Source organism: Macrobrachium rosenbergii, chromosome 33 (assembly GCF_040412425.1).
Source record: "Macrobrachium rosenbergii isolate ZJJX-2024 chromosome 33, ASM4041242v1, whole genome shotgun sequence".
In the NCBI taxonomy this organism is placed as follows: domain Eukaryota; kingdom Metazoa; phylum Arthropoda; class Malacostraca; order Decapoda; family Palaemonidae; genus Macrobrachium; species Macrobrachium rosenbergii.
In genome coordinates, this window is record NC_089773.1 from 7,946,881 (window position 1) to 7,973,407 (window position 26,527).

At 35.0% G+C, this 26,527-nt stretch overlaps 1 protein-coding gene across 1 annotated transcript in view; it reads left to right on the top strand.

Moving 5' to 3' along the window:
* Positions 1-26,527, top strand: part of LOC136855881 (cell adhesion molecule Dscam1-like) — a 607,418-nt gene that overhangs the window by 567,888 nt on the left and 13,003 nt on the right. Inside the window, 6 exon segments of the mRNA XM_067133289.1 lie at positions 560-706; positions 5,684-5,844; positions 14,762-14,966; positions 17,685-17,733; positions 17,735-17,880; positions 25,370-25,415. Of these exon segments, the coding sequence (XP_066989390.1) occupies positions 560-706; positions 5,684-5,844; positions 14,762-14,966; positions 17,685-17,733; positions 17,735-17,880; positions 25,370-25,415 (754 nt within the window).

Genomic DNA, 26,527 nt, shown 5'->3' on the forward strand with positions numbered 1-26,527 from the left:
ACTCATAGGCATCCCTTTCATCATGCTTAGCTTTGTCTCCCTGCAAAAAAAAATACCACCAGAAGATTCTGGAAGTCTTTGCTGTAATTAAGTGTGTGGAATGTCCCGAAGGCTTTTCAATGCTGCCTCCGTACATCCACGTTTTGACCTTAAGCTCGGACCAGCTCTGTTTTTTAATTTTGATTACTCGCTAGTCACAGCTGTAATTTCACCCACAAGTACAGTTTTGAGAGATTTAGAAATTTCCTTCCCAGTTTTGCATCACAGACTGGGAAATTGTAATCATTACGAATGATGCTATTGTCATAGCCTCTTAGTATGTAACATAGATTCAGTGAATGTTGTGTGAAGTTCTGTAGCTCATGTCTTCATGTAATGTAGTGGAATTCAGTCCAGCATAGCAGTACAGTATTGATAAAAGCTCTATAGAGAGCCTTCAACTTCGAGTACAGTCTCTTATAGTGGAAGACAGCTGTGACCTGCTTAATTATTTGGCTTGATGTAGTTTTGTGTTGCGCTTCTTGTGTGTTGAGTGGGCGGCTGTTGGTTGTCTCTTTAGGTGGGGGGTCAGGTCGCGGCACACATGCCACCTGGGACCCAAGACGACCTATGTACGAGGAACTCTCCCTCCATCCCCCCCCTGGACGGCGTATCCCCCCTGGAGGGCCTCTACCACTCCAAGGCTCCCAGGATACTCTGAGATCAGGTGAGGTCAGGCATGGGATCGGGAACGGATGAAATTAAATTGGCTTAGGGTGTAGATAACCATCTTTGCTTTTTGCCGGGTACAGATTGCTTTAAAATTAACCTTTGTTTTCTTGACTCGTATAATTTGCTGATTTGGTTAAGAGTGGCTATACGTAAAGTATGAGGTAGGCTTTTATTTTTTATTGCCCAATAAGACCTAAAAATTGTCTTGCTGGTTTGCATAAACTTGAGTAGTGTGAATAACTAACTTCGTAAAAATTAAATACGTACTTATCATGTCGTTTAGGAAGCAGACTTTTGACATTACAGTAAATTTTGTTCACTAACATAAAGGAATGCCTCCATTAGTTAGACTGCAGGAAAAAATTTCTTCAACACTTTTTTTCCCCCCATACATTTAATGTATAAATGTACATAAAAGTGCTTAAATACATAAGCTATTGCATGTATCTTTTGACTTTTTCATCATTCCTTCACAAAATTTAGTTTTCGTGAAATGATTGAGCCTAACCAAAATTTAATTCTGCACCGGATATAGACCCAGGGACCATTCGTACAGTACAGTATCGGACTAGATGAGTAGTAGTGGAAAGTACGTTTTAGATATATATACAGTATGTATATTTTTTCCCGTATTCGATTTTGATGCTGTACATTGAACTCTGTAAATAACGAGAGAGCTGTTCCCGTGATCCTGAGCTTCGGAAAACTTCCCGAGACCTTCCGTCCACCAGCCCTTCTGTTCTCTGTCTGTGTCCACTCACACATGTAGCCGTTACTAATTCTCTTTCACGCACGTGCAACCTTTTTCACGCGTTGAATGAGATGGGTGCGATGTCGAGAGGGAATTTTGAGTTAAAGATAGTTGCCATTAAGGTAAAAAGTGCCAAGGAGAGTTAAGAACTCATAAAACGGATTTTTCATGCTAGAGACGTGGAGAATGCTCTGCCAGCAGGATGGTTGAGCTCCAAAGTTTACATACACGTTTCAAATTGAAGCATAAGCTCTAGCAAATTTTCCTTATCATCACTGAAATATTTCCCTTGGAGCAATGTTACCCATCTTATTCACACTATACCAAGTTTTTTCTTATAGACTTTGCATTGTTGCATGTTACTTTTTTGCTTGTTTAGATATGCATGATGAGTATAGATCACGCTCCTGAGAGAAAAAAATTGAACTGGTAAGTAAAGTTTGTTGTTAATTGCATTAACCTGTGAGTGTACACCGTGAAAAAATCTAATGCAATATATTCATGACGTTAGACAAGCCTACAACTGTTTCTGTGACCTGCATTGTTTTGCATTTTAGTGCCTTGTCATTGAATCATGGTTTCTTGTTCACAATACTTCAGTCTTCACTCATATTACAGTTTCAGAGCATAGTGTTTAGTTTCCAAAGCAAGTACGCAATTACTGCAGTTCAGAATTTAGACAATGTACCAAATACAAGACCAGTTTTTGGTGACTGTAGAGGACTGAAGACAACATTTGAGTCTAAGGACTGAAGGCATAGTGGGATGTTGCTGTGTACTGATTATTATTCTTGATATATTTGAAGTCCAGATAGATTCTATAGGTTCCTTGCGTATTTCATGAAAATTTTATATAAAGGATTTCTTTCACTGTATGGTTTTTTTTTGGTCTTAGATTTACCCTGTGGGAATTTTCCTATTGTTAACGCTTGAAGAGGCATTTCAGTGCTCTTCTGTGGATATAAGTTGATATTAATAAGCTTGGCTTTCCATGGTATTAGTAAGTAACTAAACAAGTCTTGGTATTGGTTGAGAAGCAGCCTGTCAGTTAGGCATATATTGGTAAATGTACTGCAGGATAGTAAGATGGCTACAATTCTATTTTTGTAGGCTCTGGAAGAATTAAAAGGACTGCTTTTGATGTAGATGTCTCTTCTTGGTGTGCAATTACTGGGAAAAATTCTAGATTTTCAATGTGACTCATTCATAGTCTGTACACTGAGTGCAGATTTAGCCTTACTGTTTACTTAAGATAAGCCGACAGGTACAGTAATTACCATTACACCAGCTACCGTGATATGTAGACAGCAGTTGCTGTCCACCTTTTGCCTCTGATGTAGGAACCAACTCTTCATTTCCATATGGATATCTTTCCAGTGAATACATTTTACAATGGAAATTTTGAAGTTTTGACTATCAAGATAAAGTACCACTTTAGAGTCCCTTTTGTGGTGAAAGCATGGAGAGAGAGTGGGTAATTTTTTCATTTGCCATACATTCTGTTGCTTTTTTTTATTTTCTATTCCCTTATCTCTCCTGTTAATCATGCTCTTGAAACCTTGGAAAAGGTATTATAGGCATATCCTTTGTAAATTTGTAATTTCTTCCACAAGTCAGGCATATTAAAAAGTGGTGTAAATATAGCGTAACGTTATATGTGTACTAATACAGAATCATTTAAAACAAATGTAAACCTAATATTCGACATAATACGTGTATGTGACCGTGGATATTGGAGTCAAATAATGGATTTTTACGAAATAAATTGTAATATTTCTTGAAACTTGTCATGAAAAGTTCTGTTCCTGCAACTTCTTAATACTAAGTCATTAGCTATGTCTGGTGTACTTTGCTTGTCCTAAATAGTCACTGAACTTTATGTATGGTCATTTTCTGTCTTTTTCTTGCCACTTAAATAGTTTAGCTTGTTTTAATGTGTATGGGACCAGTCCTTTGATGGTGTAATTGGTTTTACCACCCCAAGGATAGACTTGACTACTTCAGTCACTCCTTTTTGAGGTCACCCTTAGGAAGTGTCCATACTACAGTTAAAACATGGTAAACACATGTCAGACACTTATTGCATACATATCACAAACAGGTTGAAAACAAGTCATTGAGCATAAGTGGAGAACAAATCTTTGGCAAATGGTGGATAACCTTATGATGCACTGGTTAGGACTACCAGTAAGTTCTTGACTTGTATTTCTTGACTTGTTTGTGATGTCTGTGCGAAGTGTTGCTGACCAGTGTTGATGATATTTTGCTGCAGTGTGTACACACCTTTAGAAACAAGTAAGTTTTTGATGATAATTAGAGGCTTCATGTCTTAATATCTCATGTATGGTATTACTGTACCTGTAAATAAAGTGTTGTATTGTCTGCTGCTCATTGTTCGTTAATCTGTTATATAACTGGGGTGCTCTTGTGATTGTAACTAGAGTGTATGACCTCTGCTTGTACTTCTGTCATTCATGACCTCACAACTTGGTACTCTGTACTCTGAACAGCTTTGATTCTGCTCAGGGTCCAGGACCTTGGTGAGTGCCTGTTTGAGAGAGGATTAGATTTTTCCATAGATTTGGTTTTGTTAAACTCTTAGGTCACTGTATTGCCTTTTTTTTATCATCCTTTTGGTAAGTGTTTGCAGCTCCCTGTGGTAATGGTTTACCAGAGCAGACTGGATGGACTTGATTCCCGTAAAGGCATTTTGAACATTGAGAAGCAAATGACTGCCATTAGTCCATCCTGAAGTTTTCATGCCTTCTGTATTTATTTTCCCTTAGGAAATCCTGTTTTCTTTTTGCACTGATCCTTGTTTACAGGAACTCTTCACTCTGTCAGATTTATTTCAAGCATAATATAATTCTGCCCCCTTAATATATTACATGGTGTTGCATCCATACTACAAGCCTAACTTGGTAAGGTCTCATTCATTTTCATGTGGGTCCAGTTGGTTTACTAAAATTTGTGGTGATACTAGATGTTCATTGAGGTCATTTATCAGACAGAAAGTGTGATTCTTTCAGAACCAGTGCAGATGGACTAGTGGCCTCATTGTAAGGTTCAAAGTACCCCTCTTTTTTTTTTTTCTCCTCCTTCGACCAAAATGACCTTGATAGGGGACATTATGTGTCAATATGCAGTAAATCCTGTGCTGTCCGTCCGTTGTTTAGTTTAATGTCCTTTGTTACACTAGTGGTAATTGTACAGTACTGTATTCAGTGTCTGTCTTTCGATGTGCAGTTATGATGTTCACATTGTTCCCAGAATGTGAATATGTAAGTGCAAAAACGAAATAACACATAATTGTGGTGGTGTCAATAGACTTGACTGTTGTTTCATCTCATAATTAAAATATATATACATATATGCACATAAACAGGCATCTACTATTCTGTGCATGGTATGGACTGAGCACTTCTGTGCCATTGTAAATGGTATAGCTAAAAAAATATGTATTGTTCCTGTGTATTTTTGTCAGTATTAAAGAAGTCACTAGGGTCTTAGAGTGAGATTACTGGATAGTTCTTGACTTAGGTAATTGTACATAATCGGTCAGATAAATTAGGAACAATCAAGACGTTTTACAGTAAAAAAGTATCATTTAGTTCTGTTATTTTTCTTACACGCTCTGTAATCATGTGCATGGTAAACAAGATATTGATTTTTTTATGACAGAGAAATTTGTTAGACATAGAGTAGTTAATTGGAATAAAAAAATTGTTTGTGTATAAAAGTAAAATTGTATAGGAGTGACTTTACTGTAAGATAGGGATTGGGGCATTTATAATACTGTGCAGGGCACAGTTAGTCAGTTTCCCTAAAATCATGTTGCATCATTCTGATTAAATTTTAATTTCTGGTATGTTTTCGTGGCTAACTCACAATGTAAATGAATAAATAATAAAAGTTACTTTGTTTTAGTTTGAGATGAGTTTTGTAATATGTATAAATCAACATGTATGAAATGTTTGCATGTGGCAAGTTATTGCTTATTATGATGAAGATGAATGGGTTAGAGTTGAATTTGTAAACAGAAGGATTAGGGGCTATATTCTGAAAAAAATTCTCACTTTTACTTTAATAATCCTTGAACAGAAATTATATATTTAATAATATAGAATGAATTTATGATATTTTTAAAGACTGGCCTTATAGTTTTTTTTTATGTTAAACAGTGATTTGTCTGTACCCTAATGAAAAAATTGTAATGGATAGGTGGCGACGACGAAATCTGCCCATACGCAACCTTCCACCTTCTCGGCTTCCGCGAGGAAATGGACCCTCAGCAGGCTGGAAACAACTTCCAGACTTTCCCCCACCAGAACGGCCATGGCTCCCAGCAGCACTTTGTCAACTCACCAGCCTCAAGGAGCATGGTAGGTGGCCGAGTTGCATTTTCTAGAAGAGTAAGAGGTTTTTTTTTTATCCCAGGTAATGATGGTTTTTCAGTTGAGGGGACATCTCACACACTCACGAAATGTTAGTCTCTTTTGTGGCGGTTAGCATAAATGCACTGGAATATATATCTATATATATTGACTTCACCACTCCACTTTCCTTCACACTATGATATAAATCTAAGATTGACAAGAGAGGCTGACAGGTGGTTTTGCAGTTTACCGTCTTGCATAGTTATTATTTTTTTTTTATTTTCGAATAACCACGTTTTCTTCTAATACGGTGCATGATGGAATTGTCCGGGTGCTGCATATAACTTAGAGGCCATAGTTAAACCCCTTGTTGGTTCTTCAGATTTCTTACACGGGATTATATAACTGATCTTTTATGCTTCAGTTTTAACGAAGAATCTAGTCAGAATATTAGTTCCTATAAAGTCTTTTGTCTTAGAATATTATTGACAATAGTAGTAGTTTTAAGTCTGATTTGCCATGAAAGATATTACTCCTTAAAGTATCATTTAATTGTAGAATATTAATATTTTTTAGTGTTCAAAAGCCGAATACGTGAAAGGAAAAATATTTACAATACGTGAATATGTAAATAATGTTTTAACATTTGTTTCTAATTGTGAGGCTGACCATTTCATGGGAGTGGGCTGGAGCTTTCTTAATTTTTCTTTTGTTGTGATCAGTTTGAAAGTGCATAACCAGATCTCTGAGCCAATAATCTAGATTATTGTAGGGCTGCCTTAGAGGAGATGATTTTCAATGAAGTTAACAGTTAGAGAGAGAAAAGTTAACCATTTGAGATTTTGGGAGGGCTCTAAATTACCTGTGGAAAATCAGGCACTGACTGCTGAAGGGCATAGCCATATTTTTTCCTTGATTGGTTGCTCTAAATTTATCTCACACGGTATAATGTTGATCTTGATGTCACTTTGAGGCTAAATACTTTTACTGTACTTTATTGTAGCTTATTCAAGATTGGAAAACAACAAAAACATAAGTTCATGATGAGTTGAAGTATGCCAAACATGGCCTACGTTTGACATCATTTGAAGCGCAACAGTTGTGAATGTGAGAACGTTATTTGGTGTCATTGGAACCTCAAAGGGTTAAAAAAATTGAATCACAAAATGGTTGGACACTAAAGTGAATAGATTGAAAGTAAAAGATGGAAAGTTGGAGCTCGAAAGAACATAAATAACAAATAACCTTTAGCAAGGATTACTGTGGATGGGTGAGAAGGGGGGAAGGCCTAGTTATTGAAAAAAGTGGTAGGTGCAGAATTAATATGAAACTGACCAGAGGGACAGCCCAGGAGATTATGGAGGAAGGGTAGATGAGGACTTCAGTCAGATAGGAAATCAGGTAGAAGCACACAACAAAAGAGAGTGAAGGTAACCCATTAGCTGGTTAACTCTGTAGAGGGAAAACTGTTCTTGGAGTGTTAACGATGACGGTATGGTGAAAGTTATATCTCTGAATATGTAGTTTGGAATTTTATTTTTGTTTTAGAAGCACAACAGAAAATGTTTTTTTCTGATTTATTGAGGGAAAAAAAAACTTGATTAGATGAAATATGAATGAGTAATTAAGTCATTTGTTGTAAAAGTCAGGTTACCTTTTCTCCTGTGAAATGGTCAAAGCTTTTCATGGTCCAATAGTACTTGATGCAAATAGTAATTCAAGTGAGAATTTGGTTTCAATTTTTATTGCTCAAGGAATGTGAGAATGTGAAAGATAGAGATGAAGATTTTATATTATATTTTAATTCAATGTGCCCAAAACTGACAAGTATAAGATAAAAACTTTATCCTTACATTGTCACTTCAGAGAATTCAAGTAGTTTTTTAGAATATCATCAGGCTATTTTGTAATATTTTACAACACATTTAAAGTCAAACTATGGCTTAATATTTTTTCATGGCATATTTTACTGAATTTCCATCATTCTACACTTTAACAGAAAACAAGTCAAATGCATGTATATTCATAAACACCGGTAAATTTAATATTAGTTACAGATTTTATATGGAAAGAATGAAGCATCAAAATTCAGTAAAAAGAAATAACGAAAAAAATACAGGGAACTCGACAAGAAACACAGGTAAGAGGTGTATGTGGTGGATGGAAGAAATATGTCCAGTCTTCTTTGCTAGTGAGAGAAGTGTAATATGTGATGGTAACTGCAGACCAGCAGGTTCTTGCAATGAGAGTTGATGAGAGAAAAGGATTAGACAGATGAGTGAGTGGTTGATTTTAAGCAGACGGTTTTGATATGAAGTAACAATTTTTTCAGTTTGTGTGAGAGTTGGTGAGTTTTGTGAGTTTTGGAGAATTGCCAAGATTGCATTTTTGTGTATTGAGAAAGATTCTTGCTCTTTCCAGGATGTGTACATAGAGAGTATCATGTTTAAGTGTGCTTGAACAAAATGACAGTGGTCTCTGCTTGTTCTCAAGGGCACTGTAGACTATATACATCATGGTAGTAGTCGTTGTACAGATAATGTTCTTTGTAGTGGGGAGTAGTTGAAACATCACAAAACCTTTATTTTTTTGAAAGACTGTTTTACTCAATAGAGTCAAATCCTTTTCCCAAAGGATAATTTAGATTTAAGTTCCTCATATTTTTTTTTCTCTAGTGGATTTCTGTCCTTTAGACTTCATAAACTCCTTCATTGGGTTAACACTTTTAATACTGTAGCACTTCAGCAAAGCTCCTTTACAGTAAAGCTGAGATCTTCACAGTCATTCAAGTATTTTGTTTGTTTTGTTTTTGATGTCAACAAATACATAGTTGTCAAGTTAAATGAAGGAGCTTTGAAACATCTTGAAAAAGACTTTTGCCGTTGTGTTCTCGTGAGGTGCATGTTACATGTTGATGGGAGGCCGACAGCCGCCACTACCAACGCTATTAGTGCTTGCTTTTGGTCTTGCTTGGTGTATTAACCCTTGGACTGTTCGCTTCTTCAGCCACGTCACGGGTCTGGCAACTACTACAGCTGCGTGTCTGGGGATTATACTTGTGGCCATACCCCGAACGAAGGTCACCAGGTTGGTTATATGGGGACTTACTGTTGCCGGTGGCATAAACGCTACTGGCCAAGGTGTCGCCCAGTTTGTTTTCTTTGTTACATTGTTCTGTAAACTTGTTTTATTTTTTTTTTATACCCACAGCCTACTGCCTGGATTGCTTAAGGAGCACTTTCTGGCTAGGGCACCAAGGGTCACATTACCTCTACTACTACTGTACATGCTTTTATAGTCTCTTTTTGTTACAGGCTTTTACCCTGTGTCAAGGGGAATACTGAGTACTTCTGCCTGCAACAGTATTTACAATTGCAATGTTTTGCCGCTGCCTTCTGCTTCTCCTTCCACCCCCCCTGCCCCCCACTTTTTCTATTTTCAACGATTTAGACCAACTCGTACTCGAGTGTCTCCCCACAAAGAGGCACACCATAGTCTTGTTTAACCTTAGTTAACATTTGTCCCTTGTTGAGTTGCTGCCTCTTCTTTCTAATATTTATTTTTCGTCTGACTTCTGATATTCTCACTACTGTGTAATATTATCAATTTGGAAAATTATACTTAAAATTTATTGTTCTGATATTGGCAGTGCAAAAAAAAAAAAAAAAAAAAAAAAAAAAAAAAGAGACCCTAATTCCCATTTTGTTAGGAGAGCATTAGTGGACGAAGGCTCAAAACAAGAAACTGTATAGTGAAGTTACCTTATACGTATCAGGAGCTTAGAAAAATATATGTATATACAGTATATCACATTAGGTCATATATGAAATTAAGATAATAAGTAGTGCAGATTTTAAGAAAAGGAAAATGTAAATTAGTTGTAAATATACTGTAGTGTGTTTTATAATACAAGTCTTCTGACACACACATAACAGAATTGTGTGTGTATGTGTATACTTCATGTCTGTACACATACACAGAAGACAGTATACTCTGTGTATGCCCTGTATAATATTTTGAGATGAAAATATATATATTTAAGGAGAGATTCCTTAATTACCATAAAAATTGTTGAATATGAATTTCGTTGTGTGGTTTGAAGAAAGATGGTGTCAAGAACATTAACAGGAGGAACTTAAAGTTATACATTAATAGAAAAAGAGATTATTTATGTACACACTAATGGATGGCTGTGTGAGAATAATAAGGATTTTGTTCACTTATTTTGAAAATGTGATTCACTCACACTGTAACTGCCCCTTGTTCCTTGTAAAAAAAAATGACGAGTTGAAGGAACTAGCTTATTGAAATCTGAGCAGCAGATAGTTGAAAACAAAATGGAAATTAAAATATGAAGAGGAAGATTGGAAATATTTGTTCCATAAGGCTTTGAAGTGGGAAGGTAGTCTCCCAACTGACACTTGATGATATCACTTGGAAGAATATTTGTAAAAAGAGGAAAGAAATTACAGACGTAGTTTTTTGACGTGATAGGATCACGTAATAGACTTGAGGAGGCGGAGACCAGAATCCTTCCTATAAGTACGAATATTCTAAAAAAAAAAAAATTAAAGCTGGGAGCCTGTGGTAATGGAGGGTCTGTCAGAGATTTTACAAAAGTGTGGGATGTGTCTTCTCATTCTTCCAGTTGCAAGTATGTTTTGTAACCATACTGATTACCTTTTTTATTGTTTTAGAAATGCAATGGAGTGGTACAAACAGTTACGTTGAAAACAATTACGTATATTTGTTGAAGGTTATATGACTTTGAATCTTTTAAAGATTAAAATTAAAGATACTCCACTCATATGAAAAGAAAATGTATTGAATCGAGTGTAAATATTTTTAGCTATTTTGTTGAATATTTATTTTTCTTTATGGTACTGTTCTGTTTATAAACTGTTCCGGTGTACAGAGTCATTACAGGAATACTCTCATATGCAGATATTCAAAATGAATCTTAGATATGTTTTCAGTTGTGGTGTCTGTGCAGTGATCATCATTTTTAACTAGAAATTTTCATGACCTTTTTTGGAAATTTCATTCCACAATGAAATGTTCTCGTAAATGATAAATTTTTAAGTTCCTGAAGACAAAATATTGGTTGTAATTTGTCATTTTCATCCAATAGGTAACATAAAAAAAAGTGGGTAAATTATTTGCATCGAAAGTTAATTTTGGGGGCCATCCATACAGCATAAAGCTCTCCTGGGGCTGCATTTGATAAGCCCAGTAAAATTACTCTGCAATTTATTGCTTCTAATATTTGACTGAATTTGTAGTAAGAGTATCTTATGAAGCATCAAGCCTTGGAAGCATTCAACAATAATTTAATGCCAAGAGAATGTTGCACATTCTTTTCTTGTTTATGGATTTTGGTTCTTAATTTTTGTATTTTAGGCAGTAGAAAGATAGGTCATAAGATGACAGTTATCTGTTTGTAAATCTGTCAAGATAACTTGAGCAATTTTCTTTTGACATTGAATCTTTGGTGAACGTGCCATTGAGGGATTGTCAAAGCAGATCTTGTGTAGTCACTATGGATTTTGTTTCCTCTCTCTCTCTGTCTCTGTCTCATTTTTTTATTCCTTCCCTTGGCTTCTGCCACTTTGTTTGATTAAGTTGAAGTAATCTTAGATCATTTTCCTAGAATCAGAGAAATTGGATATTTTTGGAGTTATGTTCCCTGTTGTTACAGATGCATTTTTTCTTCCTTGTGAGTTACTAAGGACCTCTTGGGGGCATGATACTAAGAAGAGGGCCTCCAAAAAACTTTCCGTAGTGTACTAGATAAAAAAACTAAACTGAATTTGAATCTGATAATCATTCTGAATCAGTAGACAGCCCCTGAGATCCATAGTAGCAAATGAGGAATTTTCTTGTCTTAGAATTAGCATGGGAAACTAACTCAGCCATTAGGTTCTCCTGAAATTATATATTTTTTGTTCCTGTTAACATATTTGTAGCACTACAGAACACTGCCATTTTTTCCTTTTTTTTTTTTTAGTCATGTACTTTAAAAAAAAAACATTTTGGGGGTAAAATATTAAATTTCAACTCACTGTGTATACATTGACAAAAAACATCTCACATAGCAGTACTGAAATTATGGAAGATAATAACTCCTCATGACACTCTATAAATCCCCAGTTATCTGTGTTCCTAAAAGTTAATTATGTTACACATTGATTTGTTTTTGTTAGAAGGAAGTGAAATATGTGTGTACATAAATATATGTATATATTTGTGTATGGTGCGATAAATTCCCATTGATAAGGAAAACAGCCATTTTCAGTTACATGTCATTCTCTTGGGAAACTTTTCAACACTGTCATAGAAAAGGTTTAAATACAGCCTTGGTTTCGTGAAGGTTGAATTTGTAGATTTAGAATTTATCTCTGATTACCAAACCCTTGCACCTTTAGCCACTGCCTGCAGGCTGCCAGATCACTGGGAGTTATAGACCAATTTCTTGAAAGGAGGAATGGTATAGACCTCAGAAAAAGCAGATTTAATTATGAATGTCATCCTCTGGATGTAGAGGCAATACAAAGAGTTCTGATCTTCAGAGAACAGGTAGAGAAATTAGTGATGAAGAGGGTTTACTTTGTCACATGAAAGAGGAACACACTCCTTTGGCTCTGTGAAACTTTGGGAGAGTAGTATGTTCTGTGTGCTGTAGGAGTGAAGAAGAGGAGACTGTGAACTATAAGTGAGGGCAAAGGTTTCAATCGGACCAGTTGTCTTTGATTCAGTTAAGAGGAAGAAACAAACAGAGCTACCAGAATATGATATTGACATTCCACTCAGTGATATTTATGACTGCTATTCAACTTTGAGTATGTGATGAAAAATTAAGTAAATCAGGTTTGGTGGTTTGAACATCTGAGGCCACTTAAAAATCCAGAATGCTCACAGAGAAGAGGGGAATGATTGCAGTATTAGTAAATAAGAAAATTTTGATGACAGAGAGTCACATGCTTCACCATATTCAGTTTTGGACTTCTTGTTAGCACGTGGTCTTAAAATCAGAGTTCAGGATAGGTAGTCACTGAGGGGCAAAGGTCGAAGCATATGATTAAGAGGAGTTAAGCTGGAGGTGGCCATTGATACAGAGGTCAGGGGTGTGAATGGGGGAACAGAATCATGACAGGCAATTTAGGGGATAGGAAGCAATTATTGTGCCGTTAGTAATAACATACATAAAATGGATTCATAATAACTAGAAACGTTCATGAAATTGGCAGGGGATGTCATAGGCAGATAGTTGCCATTAGTCTCAAAGATAGCAGAACGCAAGTTAAAATAGTGGGTTGGTGGTTTGATTTTTATTCACAAAGTTACTTTAGAAAGTAATTTGAATGACAGTCATATCCATAAAACCAAGAATTGTTTCCAAGTAAGGATTGCTTGAGTGGAGATGGTTGTGCTTTCCAAAGTTCTGGCTGAAGCCATACTAAAAATACCCCTGTTTCAGAAAAAGTAATGTTTATGAACTATACATATTATTTACACATTAATATACGTTGTATATATGTATTTGCATAATGTGCAAATATATGTTGTATATACATGTTTGCGTGCATAAATATTTCATTTTGATCAAGATAAATTTGCATAGTTTGAATAATGTATGTGTTTCCACCCATGTCTTTGTTCCAGTCTTGTACTGTAACATAAAGAATGAATCTTAGGTGAAAATGCTCTCTCCATAATGATTTCATTATTCCATAATTTTCATTAACATTCAGTAAAAGAATTTCAAATTACAGTATTTGATTCAGCCATTTTGAATTGATATTCTACCCCATTAGGTACTGATTAACTTCACTAAGAATTTAGTTTCAACATCTTGCTGATATTTGTTATGTTTCTCGGTTTTAAGTTCCCAGTCCAAGCTTGCAAAAGGCTTTTCTCAGTAACCACTCTAATGTCACAGCATAATCATTAACCAGATTTTCTCAGACTGATATTAAGTTTGTTTTTACGTCTGTTTTATCAAACATCTTCTGGAGCTGTCCCTCTAAAGCCTGGCTGTGAGACACCCCCAAAACGGTTGACCCCCTTGACATAACAGAACAATAGGGCCAAGTAACCTAATTACCTAATTTTGCGTGTCTCTTGCTTGCAGCCCCGTCACGGATCTGGCAACTACTACTCATGTGTAGCTGGGGAATATGGCCCTGGTGGTGTAAGTGTCTATTGCAGCGTTTCATTTGTTGATTTACCCCCAAGAAATTTTGTGTGCAGCATTGCTGTAACCTGTGGCAGGAGGCTGGGTCTGAAGACCCAGGCTTAGGTAGAAATGCCTGTTAAATGACAGGTTAGGCTATGATGAGTAACATCAAGGGAAACGTAGTGATCCCCTAAAGATTGATTTGATTTGTGTATAGGCGCCATAAGCTAGAGACATTTCTTGAACTGGTTTACAAACATTGTTACACAGTAGATGGAGTATAGTAATGATTGAGAGTTTAGTTTCTTGATTGCACGTATATAATCACTCCTGTATACGTGTGAAAAATACCATTATGGAAATTTGAATGTTTAGACCTTTATTAAATGGATAAAAGATTATATCTAATTTCTTCATTGCAAAACTGGAGTTCCTCAGACCAGACAGTTTATATGAAGACATATCTTTTATTATATGAATGCTCACGTGAAAATTGTAATTTATGAGGAAAGTACTCCAAGCTGAGAATAATTTATGCATTGAATATAGAAATAATTTTATAGGGGTTTTATCAGATATTTCAGAACTAATTCATACTGTGCAGTACATGTGGTTAGATTTTCTGTAAAATTCTTGTGAGTAGATGTTTTGTATTATTTCTCCATGCAGTATTTATAAAAAAAAATGCTCTATCAGATTCATGACTGAAGCTTTTATGCATGATGTTCATAGAATTCCCATCTACAGCCTCCAAGCAGCACCTACTATTCCACTGTTCCCGATGACATGGCCACTTCACGCATGAGCAGCTCGACCTTCTCCCCAACCTATGATGACCCTGCTCGCTCCGATGAAGAAAGCGACCAGTATGGAGGATCTACTTACTCTGGTGGCGGACCCTATGCACGGGCCATCGACTCCGTCTCCCAGTCTGGCACTGCTAAGCGCATGAGTACGTATAGCTGCATTTCTTTCAAAATATTTAGCCTTAGGTGTGGACAGTGTCAGTTGATAGAATGCAATGCAAGGAAAACTTGCTCTCTTAGGAGTCTGTTTAATACCTCTAGGTTTCAAAGGTGATGTGCAGTACAGTGATATGGACTTATGTACTGTACTTGGTGTGTGTCCTGGAGTTACGGCGGGGGGTCCGTTCCAGCGCCGCGCCATAAGTTGATTTCCGCCATAAGTGGATTTTTCTCCATTATTGGCGTCGTAGCTTGATGTTGCACCAAGTTACAGCACTGTAAGTGCTGTTAACTTGATGACTATTCTTGCTGTTAGCGCCATCAACGCCACTTGCTGCGCCATAACTTGATTCAGCATCAAGTTATGGCACTGTAAAATGCCGTTAACGGCACTGAAAAAGCACCGTAAGATCGAATTGTGGTAAGTCAGTGGCGCCGTAAGTCGAGGATGCACTTATAATTCTTTCCATGTCTGTGGCTCTTGGTGTTTGTACGACTTAAATTGAATATATTAGGCTGCTTTCCCCAGTTAATGGTGTAACTGTGTATGTGTGTATGCATACTTTTTTAAATGCTGTATAATTATAATTTCTACTTTTCAGTTCCCCAGTTTTTTCCTTTACCCTCTGATAATAGTATTTTCAGCTGTTACATTTCACCCCAGTAATCTTCTCTCATATCTAGACTTAACTTTGTGGCCTTCTTAGCCCCAGTGCATGGGCTTCTGTGAATACCATGCATCAGTTCATGAATACTGTATTTTGAAGAGAGTACTGTATATTCATGTAATTGCACAATATGTTATTTTATTTATGCTCTCAAACACTCTTGCTTTTAGTCCTTTAGAAAATTGGGTGGTAAGAAACACAGGTAATAATTAGGTGAAACATATTAATCTTTACGACCAACCATATCTGTACAAGATGACTTTTTAAAAGCTATGTCAATTGGACACTTTCAAGATGGTGGTCCTAATCCCAAAGTGACCTCCAACGGCTTTCCTGGCTCGCGGCCCAAGAAGCGCAGGTTCTTCAGTAAGTGGCGGCATGAGACCGCAGTGTGGTTTGTTGAAATGAGGTAGATTGCTGTATGGTGTGATTAACCTCAGACTAACCCCACTGTAAATACATAAGGATTGCAAATGAAAAGATTGGCTTTGAGAAATTGATTAGCAGTAGGTGAAAATATGCATGCTAACAGTGCATTTTTCACATGGGGTATTTAAAAAGATATTGGCATTCAAAATAAATTAATAATTGTTTACTTCTACAATGATCTTGTTTAGTCTTTTTCTATTATATGATGCATAGGGCAAATTATTAAAATAAATTTCAAAGTTGTTCTTAAAGACATGGAAGTTGATTTTCACCTTTTTTAAAATTTGTTTTTAGTAGTGAAACTAATTAATTCATTAAGAAATGAAAAGTTAATTAGCAGTGTTTTGAAATGAAGTGAAAGGTTTAGTAGATCAACAACTCTCCATCTCCAGTTTGAGTAGTACAATATAGCTGTATTTTTACTTCACGTTTACTAAACTTCCTAATCCTTCCTGATCTCAGGTGATGTTTTACTGTATTGTAGATTTCCAATACCCTAGTGTTGTTTGATTGCATCTCTTTTATTTAGGGACATGTGATAACCTAGATTGGATTTGCTTGGTACTTTTGAGAACTGCAAAGGGACGTGATGGCTTCACTGTTTCTTTGTTGTATGATAGCTAGGTTTATTTTTCTTTCTAAACCTCACTGAAGACAAAGATTTTTGTGTAATGAGTTTTAACAAGTCTTTATTAAATGACTGTTTCCTTATGGGCTTTAAGGAAAAGTGCATTGCCACCTACGTTCGCTTGTGAAACACACGTGGTTTTAATTTTTTCCATCAGAAGTTTGTTTCTAATTTTCTCAAATGTTCTTTTATAAAATTATTGAAGTTAGCTTGATGTGTTTCATGGGCCTCATGAAAATGTTTGCAACAAGAACTTTTGTTTTATTAAATCAGCAGCAAGTCATATACGTATGTGGATTGAAACACGTGTGCATTTTTGTGATATTATACCATAATTATGTAGACTACTAAAATGACTACAGGTGCAGAGATCGATTTCAGTAAGAAAGCAAAGACTTTATGCAAGTGCCTTTTATAACTACAGTGCAGATGACTTGTTAGAGAAATGCATAGATGTATGCTTTAAGAATTAAGTGGAAAGTTTGCCATTAAATTCTGTTGCTTTCCACAGGGGAAAATACCAAGTAATTTTTTAATCTCTAATGTCAGTACAGAAATATAAATTGATTAAATATTCTTTTGATTCCTGGTGAAGTTTATACAGTAACCCTTCAACTTAATGAATCTAAACTTAATAAATTTCTGTGTTGCAATATGTTGATTACCTTTTTCTGTGGCACCATTTTACCTTGTAGATGTTATACACATTGAAGTAATCTCTTAAATTTCATGGTAAGTATAAAATAATGGTTAGGTGGAATTGCTGTTAGCTGTACGATATTTATAAAATATTCAAGGTCAGGCTATGATAAGGGGTCTATGTTATTTAACGAACTTTATTACTTAACGGACTTACCTGAAAGCCAGACCCACCAAAGCATCTGTTACATTGAGGTGCTATAATTATTCTACATGTTTCTTGATAGTGGAAACCACTGCCCTTCATTTGTTCGCCATGTGACGTTTCCCTGCCATTCCAGTGAACCGTGGCAGCACCTCTGGAAGCGCTGGACAAGGATCCCCTGAACCACCCCCCCCCTCCTCCTCGCAATGGAGACCTGCCTCTGGATTCCTCAGGACTCGGATCTTCCTTGAATGACTCCAACAACTCCACGGCCTCCAATCAGTTCTCCGAAGCTGAGTGTGACCATGACCTTGTACAGCGGAATTACGGAGGTTTGTAAATCATATTTTTATAGTTTTGCGGAAAGACTTTTTTGGTAGGGTAAGGGAAAGACTAGTGATAATGTTTAGTGATTAATATTATTCTCCTTTTTCCCTGAGTGTGATTCTTTAAAAGTAGGTTATAAAGTGATATACTTTAGAGCATTATACAAATATTTTTAAGCAAGGAATAAATATCACAGAGAGATAGAGAGAGAGCTAGGGTTGAAAAAAAAATTGCTTGTTATTATCAATCCACATTTCTGTCATTTCAGCTGTGAGAGTCCAACTATAATTTAGCCAGTATCACATTAATCACTGCATTTATGTGGCATTAGGATTTAAATTACTTAATTCTAAAGGTTTTACCCCTCTAGATGACAGTCAAATCAAAGAATCAATTTTTAAATCACTGGCTACATTGTAAGTTGGTGGGTTATATTATGTAAGATTTTACCTGGAATGCACATTTTTTCTCTAATGCACAACATATTTCTCTCCTCAAAAGTAGATTTCTTCTTCTTTTCCTAAAACAGTGTACTGTGTAGTTTGGAGAATATTTTTAAGACTATTTTCATGGTGTTTCACTTTAATGTAAGGTACAAATGACTTAGATTAACCAAATTTTCAAGTTAAACCATTTGTGTGACAGGCAAGTAAACCTTTGTAAAATTTTTTCACTCTTGATATCTGTTTTCAATATTGTAAAAGTTCTCTGATACTTGACATTCATCCTAAGCATTACTAATGAAAAAACATAAGCCATGCATAATTCTCAGTCATCATGCAATGTTTTCCACAGAAAAACATAACGTACAAGTTAACCCAGGTATGTTAGATGTAGCACCACACATTATTTTTTTTCCGACAACAAAATTGATTATGTAGTCTTCCCCTTCTTGGAATGAACAAGTCCCACTGTAACTTGTCACAGCTTCTTCAGATTTAGTCTCCCCATCTGCTCTTACACATTTTTGGCAGTGGCAGATTTATGTGAATGTTCTGATGGTCCAGTGTTAGTCAAGAGCTTCGTTTTGTTGAGCAAGTTTTCCCCCAAGACTTCATAGCATAAGCTGCGGCATTTCTTTTCTCGCTTCGTTTGGTTTGTTTCTTTATCCGTGATTAGCATTTAGCATTGGCAGCTGTGCTTTATATCTTTTCGCGTTAGAACATCTTGATGAAATTCAACATTTCTTTCAGAAGTCGTCGTTCTGTCAGTACCGTAAATTCTAAATCTTATCAAGCATTGTTTGTGAAGTGCATTTGTATCGCACAAACCTCCTTAGACCCTAAATAAATTCATATGAGACTGAAGTATAGCTGGCCATAAATATTATTTATCATGTGACATTAATTAGTTGGTAGTTTTTGTAATGGATATTAGTCATAGGTATTCGACACTCTTCAATAAATAGTGTAGTGTCTATTTGACTGAATACAATCTTGCTTGACATCACTGTTTGCTATAATTTAGTTGACTCAGGATTAAATTTTAATTACCTTAAGTGCATTTTTCTTGATAACTAGTATGATACAGTGCTGGGACTACTGTGAAATTAATTTGTTCCAAGCTGTTCAGTTACTGAAGTATCACATTTAAAATACTTTATGAAATTTAAATTTCAGTTTTATTTGATCTAGTAGTATTTAGAAAGCAGCCGTATTTAATTTTTCGTATCGGAAACTGTGATAATTAGGAAGAACAAAGCATCAAATTAAAAATGGTTGTCGTTAATATCTGTCACTTGAAATTGTTCTCTGAAGTGATACAGTATTGTGCATAATGTTGTAAGTCGATCTTGCACGATCATTAAGTGGGTGAAAAATAATCCTGAAGGCATGTATTGAACAATATTAAAAGCATGAATTATTTTAGATTAAAGACTAAATTAAGAATATACTGCCTGTGTAACTTATGTTAATATATAAAAACTTTTAAAAATTCCATGCAGAAGAAAAATTAATCACTTATCACCTTAATACAACTATGATGTGGAAAATGTTCATAATTATTGTGTAGTAATTCAGAAATAGTAACTAGACCCATAAGGGAAATAATTAGTAATTTTCATAATGTCACCCAGAATTTAGAACAGATCTGGCAATCTGAGACGGTGTGAGTGGTGTCAGCTTAGGTCAGCTCTTTGCAACATTATCAGTGCCATAGCATCAGTGCAATATTACCTCCAGAAGCAATTTAAAGTGACATCTCACTAATTACAACCTAATAGTGTAGCGCAGATACAAAAACATCACTAGATATTAGGCAATAAGCGTCAGCTCATATTCAACAGAAGGTAGTTCTATACATTTGTTTTTAGAAGTAGAAAACACAAGTACTCTAGTAGTTTTGTCTGTCAACACCTAGGAGTTACAGATGGCAATGTCAAGTAGGAACAAATACAGTATGTAGAAGGATACAAAATCCTGCATTACTGGTGCCTCATGCATGTATATTTACTGTTAAAGTAGGGGCAGGTACAGTGTAAACTAAACTGACTTTGTGACTCGAAAACTTGCTAGAATAGAAGTTTTGGGTCACCAAAAGTCAAAGGGTGGGCCCAGTGTAGTATTCTCAGGAATTCTGTCTGGTAAATATATTTTGTCTCCTGCTCTTTATTATTAGATTGATTTATTTTTACCTAGATTTAATGCAGATTATTTTTGCTTACCTAATGACCAGTGTGGTAATAGCTGTTGCGACCACTGCAACGTACACTGTTATAATTAGCTGAAGTCATGCATGCTGAGCATGAACTGAAATATCCTCTTTCTTGTCTTTTTCTTTAGTTCTTATGTTTTCACTATAATGTGAATGTAAGTGTGCAGGTGACCCTAAATGGAATCTTTTTACGTTTTTCTTTCACCGAAAAAGGCGGAGGTTTGATAATTCCATCTGGCAGTCTTTGTACGTAAAGTTTGACTGGAGAACAGGATGTAGCTTTGTTTTGTTTTATGGGATAAACGTTAATGCTGGTTTGTTAAGTTAGCATTAATGATTTATGCATGAGAATAATATCTTAATCAAGTGAAGTACATTGGTTTAAAGTCATTGCAATGATACCTAAGTTATGTCCCAAATTTTAAGTAGATCTCAGTGAATTTTACTCTTTTTATGAATAGTTCTAATTCTTGTAAGCTAAATAAAAATTAGTATTACCTATCTTTGCTTATTTACTTATAATAGGTTTTCATTCATGTATTCCATTAAATTTTGGTTAATTGGTTAGATTACGTAATAAACTGGTTGCAAATAGCTTATACATGAATAAAAGAGCTAGTAGATGAAGTTTTTGCAGTTCTCTGTCTTACTGCCATCTTAATATTTATGAGAATTCTGGGAACAAGTTGTAATTGAAGAATATTAAACACTGTGATGGTATAAATTTTACCAAAAGTTAGTTTCTGTTACTGATGTTCTCCACACAGAAATAACATTGTGGTATTCCCTTTATATTTGAAATTGAAAAATCTAAAACAATGTATTCATAGAAATGAAATGGCAAGATGGAACTTATAGCAGATTTTACATCATACTTGAAATGAATAAGTACTGCTTACTAAAATATTAAATTCTTTGTTGTCTACTCATGTTGAGATGAATTATCATTTCCTCTAAGCCTTTTTAATCAGCGTGTTTAATTTTAGTAAGAGTCCAACCTGTCATATAGATGGACGATTGTGCTAACTATTCTGAGTTCCTTTTGCACACACATAAAGAATTGCTTCAGTACTATCCCCTAAGTGTCTTCATTGTAGCAACTTTGTTGTATATATATATTCTGTGGAGTACTGTGGAAGTGTTATCTGTAATTAGAGTATTACTTTAAAAGTGAAGATCAGTGTATGTTAATTATCTGGACAGGAGTGAAGTTAGGAGTGGAGAATGAGCCCAGGATGTGTGACTGCATTATTGTATGTGCAGTGGTGCTTAGGGAATGACATTTCAATGGTACTGTGTGGTTGGGAAGAAATTGAAGAGTCTAATACAATGCAAGTTTGTTGGCTGTGAGATTTTATGAGTAAACTGTTTGTTTATAAGACCAAGTCCCTTTTTCTAAAAAGGTTTAGGTGAGAAGAAGTCTAGCTTTTGTATGTGAATCCTGTTTGTGAATGATTATTGACTTGGAGTGCATTGAAATAGAGTTGTAGAAAATTGTTTGCACTGATGAGTGGTGGGATAAATTCAGTATGCTGAAGTTTAATGCAGATTACATGGGGTTGTTCATTGTACAAGGTGATATAATTCAGTATCACAAAAACATGTTGCTCAGTGGATTAATCATTTCGGATCCAAAGGTTCTTGAAAATTCATTAGAACAATGTAGAGTTACAGAGGAGACTCAGACCTGTAAAAAAAAACGGGAACCTCTTATTTCAGTTTCCTAAAAGTCTTTGTTTTCTTAAATATATTTTCAAGTTCTTGAAAAGAATATGTTTACTGAAATATTTTCCCATTTGCTGAAACATTTTTGCGTTTTCTAAAAGATTCCGCTTCTACTTATTGTTTGAGCAGAATGTCTGGAAGAGCACCGCATGTATTAACTTCTGGGGCAGCTGGGGCAGTATATTAAACTACGTTGCACTGTGATACGAAAGCCGACTGCTACATATAAAGATCCTCTTCCCTGTCTTGTCATTGTGCATCTGAGCAAGCATGGTCAAGCCTCTGCCTGTGAAATGCCGTGTGCATATATATATAAATCTGGCTTAACCTGTATTCTAGGCAAATGTATATTTATCAGCTTTGGTATTTGAAATATTTATGCTCTCAGAAGTATGTGGGTATTTATGAGAGTAGGTCCTATTAATCATTGCTGTTCATTGCTACAAAATAAATAAATTAAGAGTAATGGGAAGCACATCAGATTATGCCTTCTAGAGTGGACAGTATACAGTATAGGTATTAAATTTTAAGGTTATTTTGTTAGAGTTTTGCCCAAGAAATTTAATATAGTGTTAAATTCGTTGCACATGAGTTGGGTGAATTTACTCATTTATAATTTAATCAACAGTGCACATTTGTAACTCATGAATGCAAAATTATGTTGGTGAGATAAAAATGAAATTAAAGGCATAGTAGTGTACCATAATATCAATTTGATATTCAGGGGTAGCTTTTAACAAACATTGATTTTTTTTTTTTAACTTTGAGGTTCTGTAATGTGCTTTATATTTCATCAAAACAGAACATTAGTAGGGAACAACAAAATACAAAAAAATTATTTTAATTTCTCTGCATGAATTTACCAGTTATTCTAATTGCCTTTGTACTAACAAACAATGCATAACCATCCTAGTAAGATGGACAAAGGAGGTGTCTGAGAATTAACACTAGTTGATCCATATGACCTGTCATAGGGTAAATTTGTGAGAATCTCATCTGTTGTATTAGTTTTGATCATTGATAGTAAATGTTTCTTTGTAATTTCTCAGACATCATTAAATGTAAGAGTTAAATCTTATTTCATGCAACAGACAGGGAGAATAAATTCTGATTTTATTATTAACAAGTATTGAGTCTTCTAGTAAATGCAGTTTAGCATACATCATGCTATTACGTAATTAAGTGTTCATCATGTGCCCAAAAATATAGTTTTTCTCCCCACACCTCAAAACAAATATATCTAGATTTCAAATATTCGCCATTTATCTTATTCTTGATAACAGTTAGAAATTGATTGCCTGAAGAAACCCTCTACAGGTAACTAGCTTGTGATTTCCTTTCATCTCTCACAAGAAGATGAAGCAAGAGCCATCTAGGTTTGAAACAGGTGACAGGTATCATAGGCTAGATTACTTGCACAGTTTTGCTTGGGCATTTACAGGATAGGGATGATTTGTGAATTAAAATGTTTTGATGACCTTTATTACTGCTACAGGCATTTTTGTTGGTAAGTACTAACTGAAGTTCCTGTTCAGTTTACCCTTGTTATCTCTTAAACCATGCACCCGGTCATCACCTGGTCACTGAAAAGAATATCAACACCAGTAGGAAAAATAAGCAACTCATTGCAGAACAGTAAACATGACAGAAACTTCAGGCCCAAGTTCTTTGCATTGTATTGTGGGTTCATCTTAAATAAACCTTATAAGTAGGGAATCATAAAATGTATTGTATGTTACATTTGATTCAGTGAGTATTATGAGTTTTAAAGAGTTAGATAAACCATTTCATCTGTTTCACATGCATTCATAAGGTTTGCGAGTAATGTGGTAGTATTGGGCCCTATTTTAGCAAATGCTAGTGACACACTAAAGGTACTGCTATAATTGAAGGGAAGGAATGAGGCTGTATTCGTCCAAATACTGGTGTATCGATTGTAAATATGAATATCTGCTGAAAGAAGAGAAATGGTATGGTATAATGTGATGCAAACAGTTGTTGTATAAATCTGTTTTGTATGAGATAAGCCTATAAGACATTAATTGTATAAAGGTTGCAAGTATTTTTATGGTTAATAAATCACACAAGGGTTATTTTTTAGTAATCAACAACCCTTCTTTTTTTATATTTTACTTGTATGTGCGAAAGATATCAGTCTAGCACCAGTATATGAAGAAACAAAGTTTTTTTCAAATCGTGCCGATTTAGAAGTAAAACATTCATACAAGGGACCATAAGTTCTGACAAGAGAGTGAGAGCGTGAAGTCTGAATGCTTGGATGTTGAATGTGTTCCAGAATAAATTTGACAATGTCTTTGGTTGACAGAAGAAAGTAAACACCAAACAAAATATCTTCACCTGTTAATTTGATATCAATGAATAAATGCTATTAGTCTGACTCCTGAGTAACTGAGTACAGTATTAATATGATTATATAATCATAGCCTGATAGGACTTGTGTGTGTATTGTAGGAAGGCAGGAGAATGGTAACGAAGAGTTGATGGTATCCGTTAAGTTACAGTAATGCTGACAGTGAACTGTTAAGGCACTTGTGCTTGTTAATTATGTCTTGGAATATTAAGTTTGCTAATATATTGGTGTGAATTTTTACATTTTATTTTATAAGTCAAATAAGGTTGTTTACTCAATGTATCAACATCCCAGTGTGTAGTTGATGTTCCTTGTTTTAAAATCTTCTAGAACATAACTTTTATCATCAGTAAATGTCACACACACATTCAGTAGCTGAATGGATACCCATCTTTCCAGTGTAGAGAACCAAAAAGAATGACTTCCTTTTGGCAATTCTTTTGGGGGGGGCTAATTGCACATTTAGGGTCATCTTGAACTTAAAAATAATAAATTTCTGCTCTGTATTAATTTTTGGAGCCTGTGTGATTGCTCTTGGTCTTTTCAAAAATTAAAAAAGATATATATAAAGCTTTTGTGAACCAAGGTCTCCCCCTCCTCTTTTGTCTTATACTTTATGTAAAATTCTTAATGACACATCCTATATAGACTGCAAGGAAGGCTGGGATGTTTTTTAAATAAAAAAAAGTCACCAACAATGACCGTTTTGGCTGGTTCTCAAAACAGCAACTTTCCTCTTGCAGTGAAGGCTACCAAGAGCACAGAGGAGATGCGCAAACTCCTGGACAAGTAAGTCTCCTGATGGTAGACTCGGACTGGGCTGCGTTCTTTAGTCTAACACTCTGCTGGATAGGACTCTGCTCACTGTCTTTTATCTACCTCGACACTTTTTACGAAGTTTTTTGTTTTTCATGCTGCTTAAGAAACACTACAGTAATCAGTACATGTCAATGATCTAGTCTGTAGGGTTTGACCCAGAATATCAACAAGTATTTCTTCAGGTCTTGGTTTTGCATTTGACATCTAAATGTTTTAGTGATTGGAATTTGTTAATTTACATCTAATTAATCTTTGGTCTCATACATGGATGATTTTGGGGTTAGAGGTGTAGAAAATTGATGTATAAATATGCATCAGATGTATGTTCCTCATTTGACTTCTCTATATAATTTATATTTAATAGAAATTAGCTAGGAAGAATATATATATATATATATATATATATATATATATATATATATATATATATATATATATATATGTATATATTGTATAGTGTAACCTAATGTCATATAGAACAATATGGTTAGGTATTTGTAATCAGTAGCTGATGTTTGAGGATTCTCATAGTTAAAAAAGATTGCATCGAAGTCTGTATTATTTATTATTCCAAAAATAGTTTTAACTGAAATGTTGAGTACCCCATCAAGTTAGGTTTAATCACTTCTAAGAACTTTTAAGTTTGTCTGGTTAATAATTTTTTATTTCATAGTTAAAAAACATCATCTCTCATTGGCTATAAAACTAGTTTTATTTTGAGTACCCCATCAAGTTAGGTTTAGAAATAAAACTTTTAAGTTTGTCTGGTTAATAAATTTACATCATTTTTCATTAGGCTATAAAACTATTATTTTGAATTGAAAAAATTATCAAATTTAGTTCATTTTCCTTATGAATAGAAAGGAGGAAGTTTCCCTATGCAAAGCAAATGTTTGATATCATTGTGCAGAAATTAGACCACCCTCCAGGCATTTGTAATTGTGGTGAAGAAGTTAGTTTATGATACAGTATGATGTATATATACTGTAATGCAGATAGCATTAGCAATATAGTACTTAACAAGATTAAAAGCTCAAGATATGTTAAATCTAATAAAGTCTTGTTTTCAAGTCTTAAACCCA